The 23,264-nt window shown below is 32.5% G+C and overlaps 6 protein-coding genes across 9 annotated transcripts; 4 read left to right on the top strand and 2 right to left on the bottom strand.

Annotated features, from left to right (window-relative positions):
* LOC109340538 lies at positions 821-3,398 on the top strand. 3 transcript variants are annotated; one of them, XM_019578259.1, is made up of 3 exons: positions 821-932; positions 1,030-1,094; positions 1,504-3,398. In XM_019578259.1, exon 3 carries the CDS (start codon positions 1,547-1,549, stop codon positions 3,185-3,187), a length of 1,641 nt encoding a protein of 546 aa, XP_019433804.1. In that variant the 5' UTR covers positions 821-932; positions 1,030-1,094; positions 1,504-1,546; the 3' UTR covers positions 3,188-3,398. The 3 variants fall into 3 exon arrangements, with proteins under 3 accessions (XP_019433804.1, XP_019433812.1, XP_019433798.1); XM_019578267.1 differs by having other exon boundaries at positions 830-1,094; positions 1,534-3,398; XM_019578253.1 differs by having other exon boundaries at positions 830-1,094.
* LOC109340564 (staphylococcal-like nuclease CAN2) lies at positions 4,230-6,780 on the bottom strand. The gene is made up of 9 exons (XM_019578289.1): positions 6,456-6,780; positions 6,064-6,119; positions 5,846-5,960; positions 5,620-5,730; positions 5,342-5,529; positions 5,095-5,151; positions 4,866-5,025; positions 4,690-4,758; positions 4,230-4,614 (listed from the first exon to the last, which is right to left on the bottom strand). The coding sequence occupies exons 1-9, from the start codon at positions 6,606-6,608 to the stop codon at positions 4,516-4,518; spliced, it is 1,008 nt and encodes a 335-aa protein (XP_019433834.1). The 5' UTR covers positions 6,609-6,780; the 3' UTR covers positions 4,230-4,515.
* Positions 7,494-8,363, top strand: LOC109340595 (heavy metal-associated isoprenylated plant protein 33-like). The gene is made up of 3 exons (XM_019578322.1): positions 7,494-7,613; positions 7,707-7,782; positions 8,149-8,363. The coding sequence occupies exons 1-3, from the start codon at positions 7,605-7,607 to the stop codon at positions 8,295-8,297; spliced, it is 234 nt and encodes a 77-aa protein (XP_019433867.1). The 5' UTR covers positions 7,494-7,604; the 3' UTR covers positions 8,298-8,363.
* On the bottom strand, positions 10,457-11,193 carry LOC109340582 (protein EARLY RESPONSIVE TO DEHYDRATION 15-like). 2 transcript variants are annotated; one of them, XM_019578307.1, is made up of 2 exons: positions 10,902-11,193; positions 10,457-10,817 (listed from the first exon to the last, which is right to left on the bottom strand). In XM_019578307.1, exons 1-2 carry the CDS (start codon positions 11,149-11,151, stop codon positions 10,660-10,662), a joined length of 408 nt encoding a protein of 135 aa, XP_019433852.1. In that variant the 5' UTR covers positions 11,152-11,193; the 3' UTR covers positions 10,457-10,659. The 2 variants fall into 2 exon arrangements, with proteins under 2 accessions (XP_019433852.1, XP_019433860.1); XM_019578315.1 differs by having other exon boundaries at positions 10,457-10,814.
* Positions 15,268-16,284, top strand: LOC109340572 (PRA1 family protein B1-like). The gene has a single exon (XM_019578296.1). The coding sequence runs from the start codon at positions 15,409-15,411 to the stop codon at positions 16,060-16,062; it is 654 nt and encodes a 217-aa protein (XP_019433841.1). The 5' UTR covers positions 15,268-15,408; the 3' UTR covers positions 16,063-16,284.
* On the top strand, positions 18,871-22,004 carry LOC109340531 (probable leucine-rich repeat receptor-like protein kinase IMK3). Its single transcript, XM_019578244.1, has 2 exons — positions 18,871-21,020; positions 21,195-22,004. The coding sequence occupies exons 1-2, from the start codon at positions 19,124-19,126 to the stop codon at positions 21,809-21,811; spliced, it is 2,514 nt and encodes an 837-aa protein (XP_019433789.1). The 5' UTR covers positions 18,871-19,123; the 3' UTR covers positions 21,812-22,004.

Genomic DNA, 23,264 nt, shown 5'->3' with positions numbered 1-23,264 from the left:
TGAAAGTGATATCACTCTTAAACAATATTTAAATTAAAATAGCTGATGCATAGAACCAACAGGCTGAGTCACTGCATGGTCTCTTATGTGCACCTCATGAAAAGCATACTCATGTATCATTAATATTTCACAAAGTTTTATATTGCATATGCACTATCTCGACAAGGTTTTGGTTAAGTAGTATAAAATCTCGTTAGATCTTCACGATGATCAATATAAGTTAAAAGTTTGATTCGTGAAAGAAGTGATTTTTGTCAAGCGAAAGAGATTAATTCCTTACCAAAAAAAGATAAAAAAATATCCTTAGTATTAACAAAAAAATATTTACTACCTATCATAACATACATTTTTAATTATAGTTTAAAATGGAACTATGTTAAAAAAAATTGATCCAATAAAAAATAAATAAATTTGAATGTTTCAATATATATGTTCATGTACAGGTCACCTAATCAAGAATCTTATAAATAAACCTTGTGTAGAAATGAGTGAAAGAGAGATACTGTTGAAGGTGATGATGGGACCCATCTTTTTCTTCCACATACACAACATTCTAGATAAAAATATCATTTTTCATTGTTTATTTCCCACCTTGTCTTCCTTTCTTGCTGAAAGTAAGGTTTTTTATTTTCAACCCACCAAATGAAATTTTCAATTGAGAAAAACTTGTATAAAAACGTATATAACATGTCACACCTATATTTTATATTTTTTGATGTTATCATTTAAGATTAAATTTAACTAGAATTAAAATATTAATGTGTTATCAAGATTTTATTGATTGTCTCTACATGGTTTCGTCTCCTTATAATTCTTTCTCATTTTCAATATGTTTTCATTGTGTCCTTGTTTTCTCTTTTTGTGGCAAGTGGCACATTAAGCAATCTATTTGACCATATAATAAAGTTAACCAGCTAAGGCTGCGAGTACAAGTAAATAGAACTACTCTTGTTTTGTCAACACCAACTATTTACATTTGATTACTTTGTTTAAGTTTAGATTCGTTTCTTTGTTTGTTATTTTTTGTAGAATACATCTTTTACTTGAATTCAACGCCTTCTTCTTCTTCTTGTTCCACTTGTGTCAGCTTTCAGGTATGGTTTCTATAAACTCCTGCATCTCTAACTTTCCTTCAAAATTTGTTGTTATTGTTATGGGTTCTCTCCCTTATAGTTATAGAGAGCATATATTCAACTACCAAGATTTTTTGAGGCTGTTTGTCATGCATATTTGAGGATTTCTTCCCACTTTTGTTTTTGTTTTTTTAGTTGTTCCTGAAATGAATCCATCGCTATTATTGGAATTAGATTTTGGGTTGAGTTTTGACTTTTGAGTTATCTTCTATTGTCTAATCTATGAAATGTGGACGGTTTTATGATGACCTTGTTTTCACTTTTTATATGCTAGAATGTCTTTTTTGTTCTTATGGATTCAGGTAAATTTTGTTATGGATTTGGATACTTTGTTACTTGTATCAAAATTATTCTATTTTTGTGCTTGCAGTGCTTGTTCTATACATTTGAGAAAGCTCAGACATAATATCAGAATGGTTTCGGTTGATATTGGGGATTACAAAGAAGAAATTGAGGAATCTAATGGAAGTAAAGTACCGGAGTTTGCTTCCATTGATATTTCGACTTCGAGAAAAACATTGCTGACTAGTGAAAATCCTCAGGGAAACATAAGTCCTATTCTTAATAGGATCAAGTTCTTTAAATTTGGTTCTGCATCTGCAAAATTCAAGCGCCTTGCTATTGAGAAGGACCAGATTTCACAGTTGGTCCCTTCTAGTGTTTCATTACGAGAGCGCTTAGCTATGAAACTTAACTGGGTTTCGCTCAAGAAAATGTGCATGGAATGGATGAAGGACCCAATGAACATGGCCCTTTTTGCGTGGATCTTATGCGTCGCTGTTTCAGGTGCAATCCTGTTCCTTGTCATGACTGGCATGTTGAATGCTGTGTTGCCGAATAAGTCAACGAGGAATGCGTGGTTTGAAGTAAACAACCAAATACTCAATGCACTGTTTACCCTTATGTGTTTGTACCAGCATCCTCAGAGGATCTACCACCTAGTACTTTTGTCCAGATGGAATCCGGAAGATATCTCTAGACTTAGAAAGGTGTACTGCAAGAATGGAACATATAAGCCTCATGAGTGGGCACACATGATGGTTGTAATTATTCTCCTTAATGTGAATTGTTTTGCTCAATATGCACTCTGTGGTCTAAACTGGGGTTATAAAAGATCCGAACGCCCTTCTGTAGGAGTTGGAATATGCATAGCTTTTGCAATTGGTGCACCTGCAGTCGCAGGTTTATATACCATCATTAGCCCCCTCGGTAAAGATTATGATTCTGATATGGATGAAGAAGCACAGGTTCAAATTTCCGAGGCTCGAAAGAAAGAGCAGTTGAGAGGGAAATCATTTGAGAGGAGATATTCATTTGCACTTAGAGATCAACAAAGGGTTGTTGAAAGTAGACCACAGTGGAGTGGAGGAATACTTGATATTTGGGATGATATTTCTGAAGCATACCTATCACTATTCTGCACTTTTTGTGTGTTTGGTTGGAACATGGAGAGACTCGGGTTTGGAAACATGTATGTTCATATTGCGACTTTTATACTATTCTGCACGGCTCCCTTTTGGATTTTTATATTGGCTGCTGTTAGCATTGAGGATGACACTGTTAGGCAGGCTCTAGTTGGTGTTGGGATTATCTTGTGTTTCTTTGGTTCATTGTATGGTGGCTTTTGGAGGATCCAGATGAGAAAGAGGTACAATTTGCCTGCTTATAATTTCTGTTTCGGTAAACCGGCAGCTTCTGATTGCACACTTTGGCTCTGTTGTTGCTGGTGCTCCCTTGCCCAAGAAGCAAGGACTGGGAATTCTTATGAAATCATAGAAGACAAATTTTTCAGGAAAGAAAATGATACCAATGGTGACAAACTACCGATTTCAACTTTGCCTCGCGAAGATGTTGCATCAAACAAATCTGGCTCAAGTTCTCCGTTAGGTGGAAACCCTGCTTCTATGATCAAACCATCTAGTCCTCTAAGTTCAAGGGGATATTACAGTCCAGGTACGCCACTATCAACTGTCAAAGAAGAGAATTCAGAAAGAGGTCAAGATGGGATAATGAAGCCACCAACTCCGCCATTAATACACAGAGAATCTCTTTAGTCCCTGAAAGTGATCTTTCCTGCTTGGCCCTTGCTATATATCTCCAACATTCAGTGCATATGAAATCGTGTATTTGATCTCAGCTCTCTCACACTTGTTTATATCAAAGTTGTATTTTAGCAAGCAGGTCTTATATGTTGATCATCAGTCACATTATGTAATTATTTCGAGAAAGTTTTCTTCACATTCCCCCCGAATCAAATTCATTTAATTCAGCATTCATTCAATTTTTAGGACATTTATGATCAGTATTAAAAAGTTTTAAACTTATATCCAATTATATTCCGACAATTCAATTTTTGCTGGTTTTAAACTTATACTTTGTGCTGGTGTATTAACAACATTGGAGTCTAATATACTTAGTGTTTGATGAGAATCTGTGGATAACATTCTCCTGATGAAGCATCCCACCTAGTGAGATAAAAGTTTAATCGTTGTTGTATAAGATTGTTCAATACTGTGATTAGTTTAGTTCGACCATTTGTTACATTGATTGGATGTTTGGGAAGGTATATCAGATAAAAAATACTGTGACTCGGTTAGATTAGGATCAGTTAGGACAGTTGCAGTTCCAACTGTATAAATAATACCTAGTAAGAGTTATTGGCTATCTTAAAAAACAAGTTAGTTAGTTGGTATTGGGAGAAAGGAGGGTTCTCTTGAATAAACATCTTAGTAACTCATTGTTGTCCTTCTATTCTACTACTTCTGAATCATTATCACTTTGGTAATGATCAAGGAGATTAAGGTTCTTCAATACAAATAGAATTTCCTTTCTATTTTTTCAATCAATTTACCAGTTACTTTCATACACTTTCTGTTTCTGGTTTTTATGATATATAGCATGATTTTATGTTTCTAAATAACCTTCTATTCTTTCAACTTTTTGCTGCAAACTACTTGACAACAATATAACGATTTCTATGTTGATAAAATCATTCTTGCCCCAAAAGTAAAAAATAAAATCAGAGTTCAAGAATATTGTTAAAATTTGTAGAAAATGTTGAAAACCAATTTTGTTAACTTTATGATCAAAGTATTTAATAGCAAAATAAATAAGCTCGCATCTATTCTAGGCACATAATCTGTTAAAACAACGATAACTATTAACTGCTTTATCCTCACATAACGGGATTAAGGTTTGATTGGTGTTGTTTGTTGTAATGATACTTGCTTTATATGCACGTATAATTTGTTAAAACAATGATACATGATACAATGCCACTGAATGGAAGACCCTTTATTTGAGTTCTTCCTAGGATTTGCTTATAAACAATCATTTGTTGATAAACACCATGTTCATTCTCCAAGTGTGATTTTAGGTAATGCTATTTAGCACCTCTTCTGTCCTTTCTCCAATCCCAAGGCTTCTCAGGATTTTTAGAAGCCCATAACCCAACTCTCCTTGCTCTAGCTTCTTTTTCCCACTGAAATAAGAACATCAAGAAAGTTAGCATCTTTAACAAAATATGAAGGAAACTTGAAGCAGAGTTAATACTTACTGTTTCCAATTCAGGTCTTTTGTCATAGGCTTTGTAGTGCCATGCTAAACCCTTCTTTAGCATCAATTCCTTACATGAAAGAAAAAATAAAATGACAAGTTTAGACTATCATATATTCATATGCTGTATAGAGTTAAAATGAAATTAACTAACATGTATAGAAGTGAAATGAATACCTGTACAAACATGCCATTGCAGTATATATCGCCAACACAACGGCCGTAGCGATCTTCTCCGTAAATAAGGACCCTCAGAGACTTATTCTGAACAATTTTGGTTAGTTCAGTTTTAGCTTCCTTTCCGAATGGCATCGAACTTTCTGGCGCATCAATTCCCCTGATTTATTTCTAAAGTTCATCAAGAATCTAAAGACAGTCTTATACTATATGTTTGATATATAACTACCTCAGACGAATCCGATACTTTTTGGCAAGAATTTCCTCATCTTGGACAGGAATCACCCTATTTGAGAAACAATACAAAATCATTCGAAGAAAAAATACAGGGTTGAATAAGCTGAAGTTATTATGCAGAATATAGCAAGTTTTGATACCATGTGAAACCAACTATTCAAAATCTTTCTTAAGCTTCAAGCAAAGTGTTTTATAATTGACATTGACATTTTGAACTATGAAACTGTAAACCAACTCACCGATATCCCGAATCAATAATCTGTTTGTGTAATGCATCTGCCTTTGTATAATCCCTCCGAGCACGCGCTTCTGCTCTTTGCACAGCTGCTGTATGCACATTGCCAGGGACAATTGATGATTCTCTAGGGTCTGTTATGCTAACATACACTGTTACAGTATCACCATCTGCTACTGCTTTTGCATCAACCTAATTCCATAATATCAGATACCATATTCTCTTTATACTATTATACATATACTTAGTTCTATAGGATTAAGAAAAAAATGTTATTCTTACAGGCAAGGTGTGTATTTCATATTTGACTCCACCAGGCAAAGATGTAGGAGGTTGAGCAACAACTTCAACAAGGGTGTGTGGTAGTGGAAGACCATAGAAAGCCAACAACCCCTATATAATAAGCAAGGTATATAAAACTTTCTGATCTGTAATGAGATTTATTTTGGTATTTTCATATACTCATACTTGAATTCAAGTTTGTAACTATAAGTATATACATGCAAACCTCAACATCTGCTTTTTGATGTCTTTTCAATGTCTTAATGACAAGTCTAGCTGCTTCTTCAGGTGTCTTGGGAGGGGGTTTTGATTCTTTCCAAGCATCTCCTAACTTTCTATACCTTCAAATTTTGTCCAAAACTTAGTAAGGACCAGAAACAACATGAACAGAACTACAATTCAACATTTTTATAATCAATTTTGTATGTAGAATATGGTTAGTACCAGTTAGCTTGAGCCTTCTTAGAAGACACAACATGCTTGCTCAGTCCTTCCGGAACCTAAAAACATCAAACCAAAGTATATAACATACAGATCTAACAACATATGATAATGAGAAAATAACATCAACTATGTCAAATTAGCTGAAAACACAAAATTTCAACCAATTAGGTAGGATTTGGAGGACATGTATTTTTCTTCTGTTCAGTGTGTTAAGTTAATGAGAACAATACAATACAAAACTATAAGAGTAAAAAAAATGTTATTTTGTATCATAATTCAATCTGGGCCTAAAAGAGTGTAAAGAAACAAGCCAATTACAGTGTGAATAGTTTCTACCCCAAGGATTATCTTAGTCTATAATTGAAGAGTTAAAGCATGAAGGTAATTAATACCTGGGAGGTGATATCAAAGTGAAAGAGATCATGGGCAAGTGCTGAAACACCAACGGTAGCAGAAGACACACCATGTGGTCCAAGTGATTCAGAATCACCAGAAGCTGTAGGCTTGCAACAATGACCATAGAGCAATCTGAATGCATTTCCCATTATTGAATTTGCTCAAATTGATGGGAATTGATCAAAGATTGAAGCTTTGGAAAGAGGAGAAAGAGATCGTAAGGGAAAATATCCAAGGATGGCAAAGAATCTAGCTAGTATTGATATCAGAAAGAGAGAGAAAGAAAACAGAAACATGTGTCATGTTATTATTTGATACTTCAGATATTATTGAGGTAAAACTGAAACTGTGAAAGTTCAATGTCAACGGCTTAACGTAAAGGGTGGAAAGGAATAGTTGTAGGACCCATGCATGTGTAAACGTCCAAATATATCTCTTTCCTTTTAATCAAATATATTGTTTATTATTACAGCTATCACTTGTCTATTAATTGCTTTAGATATTATTTTATTTTTTGGTACATTAGATTCTAATATAGTAGTCATAATTATTATTATTATTATATTCCTTCCTATTTGATATGATAGTTTATTTTATTATAATATAGAATTAGGTAGATGAAGCAGAAATAATAAAGTTTTCCACCTAATGTTGAGACAGACCAATCAGTATTGGTTCTCACTCTTCATCAAGAAAAGTTAATCTTTTTTTCTAATGAAAAATTGGAAATTTTACAATTAATCAAGAATTAGGAAAATTTATGAAACTCAAGTGCATTTTACACACCTATAAAAACATTTGTGAACTAATCTTTTTTGCACCCCTCACTCCTATTTCACTAGAAATGATCATAGCATAATCTAAAATTTTCAAATTCTAATAAAAATATCATCCACCATGGACATAGTGGTTGCCAACTTTGCTTAGTGAGTGGAGTCTAGTTACTCCCATGTCAACATTTAAGAATAAAGTTTCACCTTTAATTCACATAATGATTCCATTATTCACTTACAGAATCTAATTCTGTATTCACGGTGCAATAATGCATCTTATTTATACACATATGTTGTTCTATGTCAAAGGCTTTATAGTAACAATTTTCTCTCAGATTTCTACATATAATATATATTATATAGTCAATAAGAATGACTAATGTAAGAGCCATTTACAAACTCCACTTGATATATTTGATGGTTTTCATCCATGAGACTGATCAATGTTTATTTTCTTGTTGTAAATGTGGTTAGGTGGTGGAAGTGAAGGTTGGTTTGCACTGTGACGTGTGTATCAAGAAAATTCTCAAAGCCATCAAGAAGATTGAAGGTAATTAATGGAAGAGTAATGTTACACCAAATTACAACAACTTTATTATTGGAAAAGAAATTTTCTGTTCGTCATTTTATAAGTTTTTTGACACCAACGATGGAAACCCATTATTTTTAATAAAATTGTTATTATATTTTTCATATGTTTTCTTCAACTTTACTCTAATTATTTTTATGAATAACATTACTCTTAATTAAATTCACTATAGAATAAAATTATGTAATTTCTTATAATGAATAAGATATTAGTTTAGTATAGCGAACTTAGTGTTGTATGGTTAATTTATTGAAGAATTTCATCAACTTACAAATACAATTTCTTTCTTTTCCTCAAATAATTTGTATTGTAGCTTGTCCCTTGCAGATATTGAAACGTATAACGTGGATAAAGAGCTTAATAAGGTGATAGTTACAGGCAACGTCACAACAGAAGAAGTGATTAAAGTCCTTCAAAAGAATGGGAAGAATGCAACACCTTGGGAAGATGTTCTTCAACCTCAACTCAATTGCTGAACTCACAATTCCATGACCACGCACGATGCTAAATTCTATGCTATCTATAATATATACAACAATTTATAGAAATAAAATCATAATATAAGAGTTTTTACATTATTATACTATATGATCTTGTTAAATACAAAGGAATGACTGATGAGTTCTTTATAAACCTTTATGCTTTATTTGGTTAACAATAGAAAATAAGAAGAGAAAAAAATGTGAGAAAGAGAATAATTATAATAGATTGTGATGTTTGGTATAAGAAAATAAAGATAGATAATGACTATAAATAGATACTTTCTTCTCTTACTCTTCTGTTTGGTTGGATAGAAAATGATAAGAGAAATGATGTTATGATTCAAAAGACAAAAATGTCCCTAAAAAAATAAAGAAAAATGTTATTTTATTATTAATTGAAAATAAATGTTATAATTTTATATTATATATTTTATTATAATTTCAATTATTTTTATTCAAAATTTACATATTTAAAAAGATTTATGTATATTACTAATATTTAAAGCAAGAGAAATAATGTATTTATTGTTAGTGTAAGAGTCTTTTATACTCTTATTATATTATTCATCATTTATTTTCAATTATCATTTATTAACAAATAAAATTAATATAATTGAATGATGAATGATCGTGTATAAATCTTTAAATTATCGGTGCGTAGATATTACACTTTAAAACAAATAAGTAGAAAATTTTGAGAGTATATTTGACATTTCAAATAAAATCACTATTTCTCTTCACTTTGTCACCATGTTAGGGGAGAAATAAATTATGGTGGATCTGATACATGTTTTACCTTCTCATCTCTTTCTCACTTCACAACCAAAGAGAAGAAATCTTCACTTTCTCTTCAGTATCTCTCTCACTAATTTCTCTCTACTCTAATTCTCTCATACCAAACAAAGGTGTAAAGGGGAATTCATATAGAAATGCTAAGGTTAAATTTAAAAAGTTTAAAATCCATTTGTTTTTACATTATATTACTTTTGTTTAAGAGTTTGATTAAAGAATAAAGTATCTTTTTTCCTACAGAGGTAACTTATCTCCTTAAATTATTCATTGTTTGACACATGTCTTATTTTTCATTTATAATATATTTTAAAATGAAAATTTATAAAGAGAAGTGAAATAAGACATATATCAAACAATCAATAAATTTAAGGAAATAAATTATCTCTTGATAAGAAGAGATTCTTTATTCTCAGTCTAATTAATGTATGAATAATGAATAATTTACTAACATTTAAAAAATACTTATCAATATATATATATTAAATCCAAAAAGAAATAAGAGGGAAATTTATTGGTAAACCGGTACACATTGTGGATCCTTCATGTGCTTTTATGCCTACCCAAATGGAAGAAATACTGAAGTTCCTCAATCCTCATTTAGGTGCTCGTTAAGTGGTGAAAGCCAAGATTGTGCTCAACAAAATCCCTACCTCAATGGAAATAATATTGAAGCTTGAAGTTTAAGGGAATTAAATTCTCCAAGGCCATGGACTTTTAATACCACTATTTGTTATCTCTTGTTAAAATATGCTTCTGCTTCCCAATTTCAATTATTTTCGTATCTCCTCATTAATTCTAAATCCTACTTTTAAATAATGTTTCTAATACTCTTATTATTACTATTAATTATTAAATATATAGATTATGTAATATTTTATACGTTGCAAGATAACGTATATTTAACTAATTAATTTTTCATTTAGAACTGTCCACCTCAAAAACAAATATTACTAATTCTTTTTAATTATAAATAAATGACATAAATGAATGTTTGAATAAAAAAAAATCAGATGTCACTTGTAGAAGAACTTTAGAATATAACATTTTTCAGTTATTAAAAAGATCAATTAAAAAGATATATTGTTAAAGAGTAAGACTCATCTCCATTAATGGAGAGACAAGTTATATTTTGTAGTGTATTTTTAAAGCCAAAATTGTAATTTCAATGAAAAGTAAAGGTCATAAATGTTATTGCCTATTGAATTCTTAGTGTATTTCCCCTAATATACCTCTCCATTAATGGAGAGGAGTCTAACTCATTGTTAAATTGCAGATCTGGGAGAAATGAGATTGCAAGTAAAATCACAACAAAACAGATTATTACAGTTTCAAATGGAAGGGGTGTGGTTGAAACTTGAGAGTAAAGAAGTTGATTTAATGTTAAATTCAGTTTTATTAACAACTAACAAGAAAGGGAAAAGGAAAAACAAAGTTACAACTTACAAAAGCATAAACACGAAACTAGAAACGGTTAAGTCATATAGACTCATAGCTAATGACTCTTGTTTATGTACACATACACAAGATTGTAACAGATCCGAAACACGTTTCTCTGATTCTCTCTCTACCTGGGCTGATGAATAGCCCGTGGGCTCACTCTGGGCTTTACAAACTTCGGAACCTTCTCAGCATAACGTGGTGCTTCAGCCCATCCTCTTTCTCCTTCCCATTTCAAAGCCCCCAACGATATCAATTCTTTCCCTTCTCTTCTTTCTTCTTCTGAAAGAAATAAATATCAAAGATTCGATTTCTGAAAGCGACACTTATTATTCGAATGTAATAATAATAATAATATATTTAACTTACGGTGTTGTTGGTGAAAGAGGTAATCTTCATCAAAATCAAATTCGGGAAAAGAAGTATCGGTTTCATTTTGGGGATCTTGAAAGCGCTCGCGAAGCCAATAGTCACGAAACCAAGGGTTGGAATGAACAAGGGACCACCATTCATCAGAGAAATCCTCCACCGTTCGATATGCCAAAGGTACGAACATTGGAGCGTTGGGATTTAAGGTCGATGAAGAAGACCTTGTTGTAGTACCATGAATCACTTCCATTGTTGTTGTCTGAAATATTACAAGATAAGGATGAAATAATGAAATGGTGTGGGTAGCTATAAATAAGGGATTTGGTCGTTAGGCACGTGATATGCATGTGCCTTAATTATCTTTTTCCTAATTTTGAAATAAAGTAAAAAAGGGTAGAGACATGGTATTAGGTTCGCCCACAGTTTGTAGGATGTCCTAGAAGCTGACCCAGAACGTGATATTATTGATGATAGTGGGACACACACACCCTTGTCATTCTTATCCTCAAATCATTGCTTTTTTGCAAACAAGGTAACACGTCATTTTTTGTCTCTTTCTCTACGCCTAGGTCGGTCATTATAACTAATATACTAATTATTGCATCTCTTATCCATATTATTTTTGGAAGTAGTGCTGTGATGAGTCACATAACTATTATCTATAAAAAAGGTAATCTCCCCCACGCAGATTCACTTTTATTAGCATACTTTACTATTTTATACAACAAAATTTCAGACGGAGATATTTTTTCTAGAAAAAAATGTATATACTAGTACTTGTAAGATTTTTATAATATCACTATCAACTATTATTTATTTATGATCATTATTAATTTTTAAAACAATGAATTCAAATAAATGTTAAATGATGTATTAATTATATATTAATTTTTACAAGATATTGGACTCACTTTATTATTTTTACAATTTTTTAAATATTTATTATTTTTTTACTATAAAAATATAAAGAAAACCCTAAAACTAACCACACTCCATTATTGCTTGATTTGTTTATATAAAGAAACAAATTATCAAAAATCATACCCAAAAATTTACCAAAAAACATCATATCCAGAAAACTGAAGCACTTCCTCATGAGACAAGAACCCAAATATCATCTAACACTAGTTTCATTGTAGAATATTTTATGAATATTGCCGCATCCCCGATTTTCGACCGTATGATCTCGTTGTCACTACATTTTTTCAATCAAAAACGTAGAAAAGTATTCTGGCCAAAACGCACTGGGTTTTGGACTTTAATATCCAGGTTCTGGAGTCAATTACATACTATGGAAGGTATTAGCACCTTAATTGCCTGTTTGAACGTTATCATACTATATTTATACTATATTGCATGAATTATTAATTGTACTGTTACCATGTTTTTACCCAAAAAATAAAAATGCTTTATTTTATTATTATGTCTAACAAGACGTGATCTTGGTGTTATGTATCCTTTTTGGAAATCAAGACTATGTAGTTCTTTGGGAATAAAAAATTTGTGGATTGGGTTAATTTTATTTCTTAAAAGAATTAATGTTTAAATTATATTTTTTTAAAAGATATGAGCGAAGCCTAACCCTTATGTCCAATAAGGTATCTCATATTAAAAGTTGAAGTAAATATTATTTCATTTTTTTATTGACTCATAGATCTTTTATTTAATATTTTGAATAAGTTTTTAATTGATACATGGTGAGAAACTAATTAATTACATATTTCGCTTCAAAAATAAATATTTATTGAAATAGAATTTTGCAGTGTGTATGCAAAGAGTGTATTGTATATACATTTATCTTTTTGATGTAGTTATAGTTATATGTTATAATCATAATAATTATTATTACTAATGCAATTATTGATAACAAAAATAAAACTATTATAAAGAAAGTAATGAAAACAACATACCTCTCATACTGATTTCAATAACAATGTAATGTTGCAACTCTAAGGAAAAGTGGTGCAAAAAAAGCTAACCAATATCGAACATGCATGTAGGAAGTTTGTGTGTAAAAACAAACTCGGAGACATGACCTTGAATCCTAATGCAATTATAATTTCTCTTACGTTTCTTTATGTTTTTTTCTCTCTTTTTTTGTATGAGAAATCTTGGATTATTGTTTTTGGATTGAAGATGATTCTTTTTTTGATAATTGTGTATGGAAGATGATGTTTAAGAATAAAATGAATGATAAGTGTATTTTTTATTGAGAGAATGGTTGAAGATTATTGAGAATAAATGATGAATGAAAGATTTTCTAAATGAAATTTTTATGGATTTGTGGTTGAGTAAAAGATGAATGAGAAATTGATGAGTGAGTCGATGGGTGGTTATGTGTGAGAGATTTTGGGATTGTTGTGGATGAGAGATTTTGTGCATGCAATATGATGTTTAGGAGCATTGTGTATCTATTAGGAAAGAAAAATTGTATGAGCATTATTTTTCTCAAGTGTGAATCCTCCTCTTCTAAGTGATTGGCCTTCTCCCTTTTACAGCCAAGACTACCCATTAATAAATGTTGAGATTTTATTTTCCTAACGATTCTCCATTAGTAGTTGATTTTCATCCTAATTTTTGCACATGGTTAAATTTGTTATAGTTATAGTTATACACTCCATTAATTCCATAATTTTAATTTATTTCAAATTATTTACATCGCTCACTCTAAAATCAAACAAATCTTGTAAATTAAGGAAATTAACATGTGATTTTATCAATCTTTGTTGCAATATTGAAAAAACAATCAAACAAGAAAAGATCTTGTTATTATTTGAAATTTGATTAACTTGTATTTGAGTATTGTTTTGTTTTGTTTTTTGGATACTTTAAAAAGTGTTATGACAAAAAAAAATCTTGAGAAGTGTAAAATTATTTATTTTTTGACTCTAAAAAAACTAGATTTGAGTTCAACCTTATAAAAATTTAATTTTGTAGAGTCGTGAAATAAATTTTCACTTTTCTTATTTTTACCGCAATAATGCTATTTATTTCCGGTGCATCTCTTTTTAACACAATTTTAGCTAATAAGTGATCAATAAACCACTTAATAATCATCCAAAAATTCCTTTTAAAAAATGAAATGAATATGTTGAATCCATGACATCATGGAATTATTAATATTTTCATTTATCAATCATGTTATTTTTTGGAAACAAATTATTGGGAGAGAATAATACTCATTAAATACTAATAAATTTAATTAAAACTCTTCTTGAAATTCAAATTTAAATTATATGGTATGAGATCATTAAGCCAAAAAAATATTTTTATTTATTTATAATTTTTTTTGAAAAAAATGTATATTGTGCCAAACAAAATTGATTATTCAGTGGTAAATATCTTAACTGTATACAACCCATACTCTGAAACTCCATTCTCTTCCCCCATAGAATTTATTCTAGTTTCCAACACTCTTTCTCCATATTCATTACCCGCAAAATAATCCATCCCTGCGTGGTGAAAGGGCGATATATATATATGCACTTGAGTTTATTGTTTGGTAAAACTAAAAGTTTATTAATTGCCAAATAATGACACTATTATCAAATAAGGCTAAAAATTATTGTTAGTTTTAATGATATCAATATGAGAGGAGAAGTGAATAAATTTATAAGCAAAAAAGGTTCATGAAATTATAATATTAATATTTTGGTCAGTTTCAAGCATGAATAGTGGTTAGCACTATTTGATCCTTTAGTCAAGTCCTAAAATAGTTGTAATATATATTATTATATGGCGATTTCAAGATTTTGAGCTTTTAATCTCACACATAAGATTCCTTTATGGCACAATTTAGTTTCCTTTAACCGATCACTTTTGGGTATGTAATTCTAAAACTATGTGATTTTTATTTTTTGTTGCATAAACTATGCGATTTTTTATATAATCAAAAGTATGTGATTTTATAAAAATAAAAACATGACTTTCAATCTTTTTCAACATACCCAATCCTTTTTATTGGTGCATGGGAAAAACAAAACAATACCATTCCATTTCTTAGGGATTGATCTATTTGTTAGATTTTTCATACAGCTAATAGTGTTGTCTCCTGGATCTTTGTCATATAAAGCGTTTGACTTAATTTTGACAATATAATCTTCCAATATATTAGCCTTCCTTAGCACCCCAAACTAAAATTCAACATCCTAACATGTAGCAAATCTTACCCATGAAAAAATTGTTTCTATAATAAAGAATAAGAATGATAGGACATTATTTTAATGTGGTTGTCACCATCTAATAAATTCTTATTAAGTGGCTATGCGACCATATTATGATGTTTCTAAATTCTAATCATGCATATAAATAGGTTGATCCTATAATAGCAAGGTTATTTTTATCACAATTTTTTTCCAACCGTCCAATAATTTAGTTACCCATAGTATAGTAATAATGCATTCTTTACATTCCCTCCCACCCAGTTCTCCCTTCTTCGCTCCCATTGCTTCCCGTGTTACCCCACCCTATTGGTTCACGCGCGGCAATCGGAGTTCCACGCGCCACCATGTCTTCAGCACCGAAACTCCCAATCTCCAACCATCAATCCAACCCTTCCAGCACCATATCCTCCCAATCTCAACCTCCAATCGCTACCCCAGCCTTCCGCTCCTTCATCTCCCGCCTCACCTCCTCCCTCCGCCAGGGCTTCTCCCGGCGCCGCCCATGGACGGAGCTGATGGACCATAACTACATGTCCAAACCGGAAACCCTAACTGAAGCATGCTCCAGGATCCGAATAAACTTCAACTACTTTCGTGTTAACTACGTAACCCTAATCGCTATCGTGCTTGCATTCTCTCTCGTTACGCATCCGTTCTCTCTCCTCGTCCTCATTGGCCTCCTCGCGTCGTGGCTATTCCTCTACCTCTACCGCCCCTCCGATCAGCCACTCGTCCTCTTCGGCCGCACCTTCGCCGATCGTGAAACCCTCGGAATGCTCGTCGTGCTTACGGTGTTTGTCATCTTCCTCACCAGCGTTGGATCGCTCTTGACTTCTGCTCTTATGGTTGGTTTTTCGATTGTGTGTGCGCATGGTGCGTTTCGTGTCCCTGATGATTTGTTCCTTGATGATCAAGAGCCTGCAAGTGCTGGATTCCTCTCGATTCTCAGTGGCGCTGCCTCTTCTGCCGCCGCATCCGCTGCTGTATCGCATGTGTAATTGGCTGGAACTGGTGATCCGTTTTTCCGATGGAGTGTTGCGATGTTCCTTCATGTTCAGCCGATTTTGTTGTATTATGTTGAATTCAAACTTGTTACGAGATTCTTTGGCTTCTCATATCCAAAGCAAATCGCTTTAGGACGTAGAACTGAGCCATTTTCATGCTTCTCAGTTCTCTATTAATTAATGCAATCTAGTCACCAATTTTGGTTTCTAGCATTATTTACCATTTTTGCAATATCTTAATACCATTATCTAATTCAATGATTATAATTCATGAATGATTAAACACTCTTTATGTTTTCTATTTTTATTTTAATATTATTGATTTCAGACCTAGTTTAAAATATTATATTATTCTTCAAATAAAATGCCCTATTGTTTAAGCGCATGTTCTGTCTTATAAAACAAAAGGAATTTCGGTTGAAGTATCAATCAATGATAAGAAAATTAGAAGAAACAAGGATCATTGAACTTCAGCTAAATAGAAAACTGGGAAATATATATTTGATAACAAGTTAAATAAAAAAGCATTTACATAGTATATATAGATAATCTATAAAAGCTAACTATGCTAAAGATTAACCCAAATCACTAACCATTAATTAGTGAATTTAATCTAGTAACATATTTTTATCGGAATATAATTTGGAAAAAATCACAATGTTAAGATCTTTCCCCTTTAACAACAGTTTTTATCATAAATATTAAATGTACATTAGTGATACTCTTCATTTCCCAAGTACATCTCAACACTAGCTTGGCTCCAAACTATCTTTACTAAACCAACAAAGTGTTGATCTAGTGATGTAAAGTTTGCTAGATCTCCAGGATAATAAAAAAGTCAAGAGTTCAATTCTTGGGAGTGATACTTGTTACAATCAACAATCTTCACCGACAACTATGTGCCTTTAGTAAATCAATTTCTTTGTCTCGTACCTTCTCCATACTACAATCAACAATTTTCACCAATGATGTTCCGAACATAAGATTTTCATTTAACTGTATTGAGACAGATTCTATGACAATGCAACGTGTCACATATATATTTTCAAAGTTGTGAAACATTGTGGAAATTTGACAATAATGGTGGTAAGACTATTTGGTAAATATATGACAACTCTTTTTAGATTTTGGTAAGATCTTATCAATTTAGGAGTACCCTTATGAGATTTTAAGACTACTATTTACATTAGTTAGGACTGCTCTAATAAATACATGGTTCATTTCTTGGAATTCAAGTAGTTTCCTCTTCTTGTTAGAGTAACTATTTTTCATAATTTTAATTATCTTTATGTTTTTTCTTATCATCTTTATTTTTTGACTCATTTGTTGAACTACATCAGATCCCGACATTAAATTATTTATTGTCTCAAATCAACATATCATAATCCTACACCTTCTGACTTACAAAGCTTCATACGATTCCATACTAGTACTTGAAAGGAAACCTTGTTGTAAATGAATTCAATCAAGAATTGGTATATGTCAAAACTTCTAGGCTCTTCAATAATAGATCCTCTTAATAGATCTCTCAATAATTGAATTGTCCTCTCTAAGCAACCATTTGTTTTGTGGATGATAGGCAAAAATCATCTATAACTTAGTACCCAAGACAACTTGCAAACCATGCTATAATTTTGAAGTGAAACATGGATATGTGTCTAATATGATGTACAAATAAGTTAGCTTCTCTAATGAGTATGAGATGTTGATCTGGAGAAAGTGAGGAAACATAGTCAACCACTATACAATCATCCAAATTGAATTAGAGTTTTTGAATTTGGGAAAGTTAGTTACAATGTCAATTACTTTATACTATCCATTTTCAAATAGGAATTTCCAAAAGTTGTAATTTATCATTAGACCTTGAATCACTAGTGTCATAGAAGATTGATAAAGATGGAAAAATGTTTTTCTATGAGAAAATACATTGGTTGTTGATGTCTTTGGTCAAGTGAGAAATGTCAAAATTTTGAATTTTAAATTTTTGACCTTTTTAGAAAAGTGTGTGAAGTGTTAATTAAGTTTTGGGAGATGTCATCTAAGTGTGTAGGTTAAAGGAATATTAGGAAAATGACGTGTATCTCACATGTGTCTAACACAACAACACTTTTACATGAAAGGTGACGTGCTTTATAGCTTTAACTAGAGACTAATTTGTCTTTTAAGATTATATGAAAGAAAAAAAAAACAACCTAGGACACGTAGAACATGAGAAGGGTAAAGAAGTCATTTGATTGCATTTTGTAACTTTATTGTCTTGAAGAGAACGGGGATAGAGTAGAGAGGCAGAACTAGCCGTTAGGCTTTTGGGGTGGGGAGAGATTACAGTAGAATAATAAAGGGAAGTCAGAAACCCATATAAATAAATAAACGCGCATAGTTGTAAGGGAAACAAAAACTAGCCGTTTGTCTTTGTAATAACTGATAAAGTATTAAGAAGAGAACCTTTCTATTGTACCACCCTACCCGACACTTACTTCTCTCCACTTCTGTTCTGTCAAAAATCATATGTTCCAAATGATATTTCATTTTCTTTTCCCAACCAATTGTTACTTTTTATTATCTTTTATTTTTTATTCAGATTTAAATATGTGATTGACTTAAGATAGGAGCAACGCTGTTGAAAATAAGTTATCCTCATCTCCCAACATGTTCCTGTCACCTATATCTCAAATCAATAAAAATATGATTTATCAATTAAAAAATATTCATTATTTTTTTTTCTGATTTTGATTCAATATTATTGGTTAAACGTACAGGTTAAGATGACATATCTTTGTCCTCTTCCTATGACCATCATCACGTGCTCTCTCTCAGTTCTAAGTTTTCCTCTCTCTCTCCCCATTCTAGTACAAAATGTTCCCCCAACTATTCCATTTCATACTATGATATGATTTCATCTCTTACACAACCAGAGTGTCTTATGGGCACCATTTCTAGAGAGAAGAAGATAATAATCACTTTCACTCAAAAAAATCTCATTTGTTTTTCACTTTTTCTGTTTTAGTACTACTTCACTTCATTGTTCTGCTATTCAATAATACTCTTTATTGTAATGGAGAACCAAACCTTGACTTCAAAAAACTTCTTTTACCAAAACCCTCATCACATTTTACACCATTTCTCTCACAACACTATGGAGAGACACAAATGGATGATTAAGTCCAAAAACCACAACCCCTTTCATTTTTCATGCTTGTTTTTCTTTGTTCTGTGTTTGCTCCTTCTTATACTCCCAATGAAGCCAGTGTTGGGTGAAGAGCATTGGGATGGTGTGATTGTAACACAGTCAAATTTCTTAGCACTTCAAGCCTTCAAGCAAGAGTTGGTTGATCCAAAAGGCTTCTTGAGAAGCTGGAATGACAGTAGCTATGGAGTTTGTAATGGAAGTTGGGTTGGAATCAAGTGTGCTCAAGGACAAGTCATTGTAATCCAGCTTCCTTGGAAAGGGTTAAGGGGCCATATAACTAATAGGATTGGCCAGCTTCAAGGGCTTAGAAAGCTTAGTCTTCATGATAACCAAATTGGTGGTTCAATCCCTATTGCATTAGGACTTCTTCCCAATCTAAGAGGGGTTCAACTATTCAACAACATGTTCATTGGTTCAATCCCTTCTTCCTTAGGTTTCTGTCCTTTACTTCAGTCCTTAGACTTAAGTAACAACTTGCTCACAGGTACAATCCCTCATAGCCTTGGCAATTCTACTAAGCTTTATTTGCTTAACTTGAGCTTCAATTCATTGTCTGGTTCACTACCATCTAGTTTAACACACTCAGCTTCTATCACATTCCTTTCTCTTCAACACAATAATCTTTCTGGCTCTATTCCTAACTCATGGAGTGGTAACCAACTCAGAGAGATTTCTCTTAGTCATAACCAGTTTAGTGGAGCTATACCAAATGAAATAGGAAGACTTTCTAGGCTTAAGACAATAGATTTTTCTAATAATGCCTTGAATGGGAGCTTGCCTGAAACTCTCTCTAATTTATCCTCACTCACTCTATTGAATGTAGAGAACAACCATCTTGGCAATCAAATACCAGAAGCTTTAGGCAGATTACACAACCTTTCTGTTCTGATTTTGAGCAGAAACCAATTTAGTAGCCATGTTCCTCAGAGTATTGGAAACATTTCCACACTTATACAACTTGATTTGTCACAGAATAATCTCAGTGGAGAAATTCCGGTCTCTTTCGATAATTTGAGTAGTATGAATCTCTTCAATGTTTCTTATAACAACCTCTCTGGTCCAGTCCCCACCCTACTTGCCAAGAAATTTAACTCAAGCTCATTTGTAGGAAATATTCAACTATGTGGTTATAGCCCTTCAACTCCATGCCCTTTAGAAACTCCTTCTGAAGGACAAGGAATCCTAGCTCCACCTGCTGAAAAATCAAAACATCACCATCATAAGAAACTAGGTACCAAAGACATTATTCTCATAGCAGCAGGAGTACTACTTGCAGTCCTTATAATACTATGCTGCATCCTGATCTTCTGCCTGTCCAGAAGAAGATCAACATCAAATGCTGAGAGTGGCCAGGCCACAGGGAGAGCTGCTGCTGCTGCCAGGACTCAAAAGGGAGTCCCTCCGGCTGCGGGTGAAGTTGAAGCGGGTGGCGACGACAACGGAGGGAAACTAGTCCATTTTGACGGACCATTGGCTTTTACAGCTAATGATCTCTTGTGTGCAACAGCAGAGATAATGGGAAAGAGCACTTATGGAACTGTGTATAAGGCTACATTAGAAGATGGAAGTCAAGCTGCAGTGAAAAGATTGAGGGAAAAGATCACTAAAGGCCAGAAAGAATTCGAATCTGAAGTTAGTGTCATCGGTAGAATTCGACACCCAAATCTTTTGGCATTGAGAGCCTATTACTTGGGACCGAAAGGAGAAAAGCTTCTGGTTTTCGATTACATGCCAAAAGGAAGCCTTGCTTCTTTCCTACATAGTAAGCCTCAATTGTTTAATATACCAAAGTTTGATATTACCATGTTTGTATCCTTTATGAACATTGTTAAATCACACCTGCACAGTTTTTATAAGGAAATTTTAGTTTTAACTATTACAAACTTGAGGAACACATTACAAAATTTATTAACCGAAGTGTTTTATCTTAATGCAGCTGGTGGGTCTGAAACTAGCATTGATTGGCCGACAAGGATGAAAATAGCACAGGACATAGCTCGTGGCTTGTTTTACCTTCACTCCAATGAAAACATAGTACATGGGAACCTTACATCCAGCAATGTTTTGCTTGATGATAGTACAAATGCAAAAATCGCTGATTTTGGTCTGTCTCGGTTGATGACAACTGCTGCAAATTCTAATGTGATTGCAACTGCTGGAGCCTTAGGATACCGAGCACCCGAACTCTCGAAGCTGAAGAAAGCAAACACAAAAACTGATGTATACAGTCTTGGTGTTATCTTGTTAGAACTCCTAACGGGGAAGCCACCTGGCGAGGCATTGAACGGTGTGGATTTACCTCAGTGGGTTGCCTCCATTGTCAAAGAGGAGTGGACAAATGAGGTTTTCGATGCGGAATTGATGAGAGATGCATCAACAAATGGCGATGAATTGCTAAACATGTTGAAGCTTGCTTTGCACTGTGTTGATCCTTCTCCATCAACACGACCCGAGGCTCACCAAGTTCTACAGCAGCTAGAAGAGATTAGACCAGAGATAGATGTATCAGCCAGTTCTGGTGATGATTTTGCTATACCTTCAACCAGTGAATAAAGTGTGTTATTTAAGCACCATTTTGTGACAATTATTTCATTACCTTCATTCTTGAATTGAATTTTTGACTGTTAGATTGATTGTATTAGTGTGTAAACACTGTTGTTTTCTAGCTTCTAAATCATTTAAGAATGATTCCTCTCTAAGAAACACTGAATTCCATAATGGAATCAGTTTAGTCCTGTCTGTTTCATTTATTTGTTGTAGTTCTTCCTTTGCTACAAATTCCTCTGAAGAAGGAAAACAAGTGCAGAGACAAAACTGAATCAAGGAAATTGTAGACAAATAAAATAACTCAAAAAGATTGAATGCAAGACTAAAACTACAAAGAAAATATGGGATATACATATACAAAGAATCTGATTAGTTGAAACTCAGTAATCAGTAATTGTTACTGTTGTGAACCATAAATGGCCATCTAAATGAGTTTATTCAATTTTACATGAGATTGATTCCACTTCAATTCATGAGGTACAAAATAGGTGAAAACATTTTTAATCTGTTCTTCACTGTGGTATTTTTGTTTTATGAATTATGTTATTAAATAAGGACGAGAAGAAGAAACGAAAAAGGTAAATGTTTAGTTAAGAATGAGATAAATTATGAGACCCAAATAATAATAAAAAATGATTATTCTTATTTGCGAGAGTTGTAATAAATTATAAAATAATATATGAGTTAATAAGAATGAATATATTATTTGATATTGTTGTTGAAGTTATGCCCCAACCAGGCTACATAATTTGTGTTATTGGATGTGCGACACATGAAACATTTTGTGCGTGATCTTTAAGGAGGCCCCATTTCAGATTGAAGCATATATGAACAAGAAAATGATGGATTTGTTGTTTAATTTCATAGATTTGTAAATCTAATTGCTTAAGTTCACACCCACCATGAAAATGAAAACCCAAACAAGACAAAGAAAAAATAATAGTTATAGGAAATAATTATTTCACCAGAAAATGATAAGCTTTTAGAGCGGGGGTGCAAATTTTGACATGCTTACTTTTCAACATGCTTACTTTATAATTTCCACATCATTTATAACGACTTTGATGTGCATTCTATTTTTTTTCCTTCTTAAGAATCTAAGAAAGTCATTAACAAACTCTACCAAACTTTATGATATATGATGCTTATTCTTTATTTCTTGTTCACCTATCCAATCCCTAGTCATTTTGGTTTCTCTATCTCGTGTTAATCTTTGTCAATTGTCACACTCATATCTACATGCTTTCACTTCAGCATTTAACGGTTTTATGACAACCAAAACAATCTTTGGGGTCTTGACAATCCTTCATATCTATGATAATATATGAAGAAGACTCATTCATATAAAGATAGAGTAAATAACCCGACTAATGAAGGAAAAATACTCCATATTTCTTGTGATTTAAGATTTATATACTTTGTACTAATTCATAATCAAGCTAGTAACCAAGGTTTTAAA

This window comes from Lupinus angustifolius, chromosome LG02 (assembly GCF_001865875.1).
Source record: "Lupinus angustifolius cultivar Tanjil chromosome LG02, LupAngTanjil_v1.0, whole genome shotgun sequence".
In the NCBI taxonomy this organism is placed as follows: Eukaryota; Viridiplantae; Streptophyta; class Magnoliopsida; order Fabales; family Fabaceae; genus Lupinus; species Lupinus angustifolius.
The sequence above is the reverse complement of the archived record's forward strand: the minus strand, read 5'-3'. Positions and strand labels throughout refer to the sequence as shown.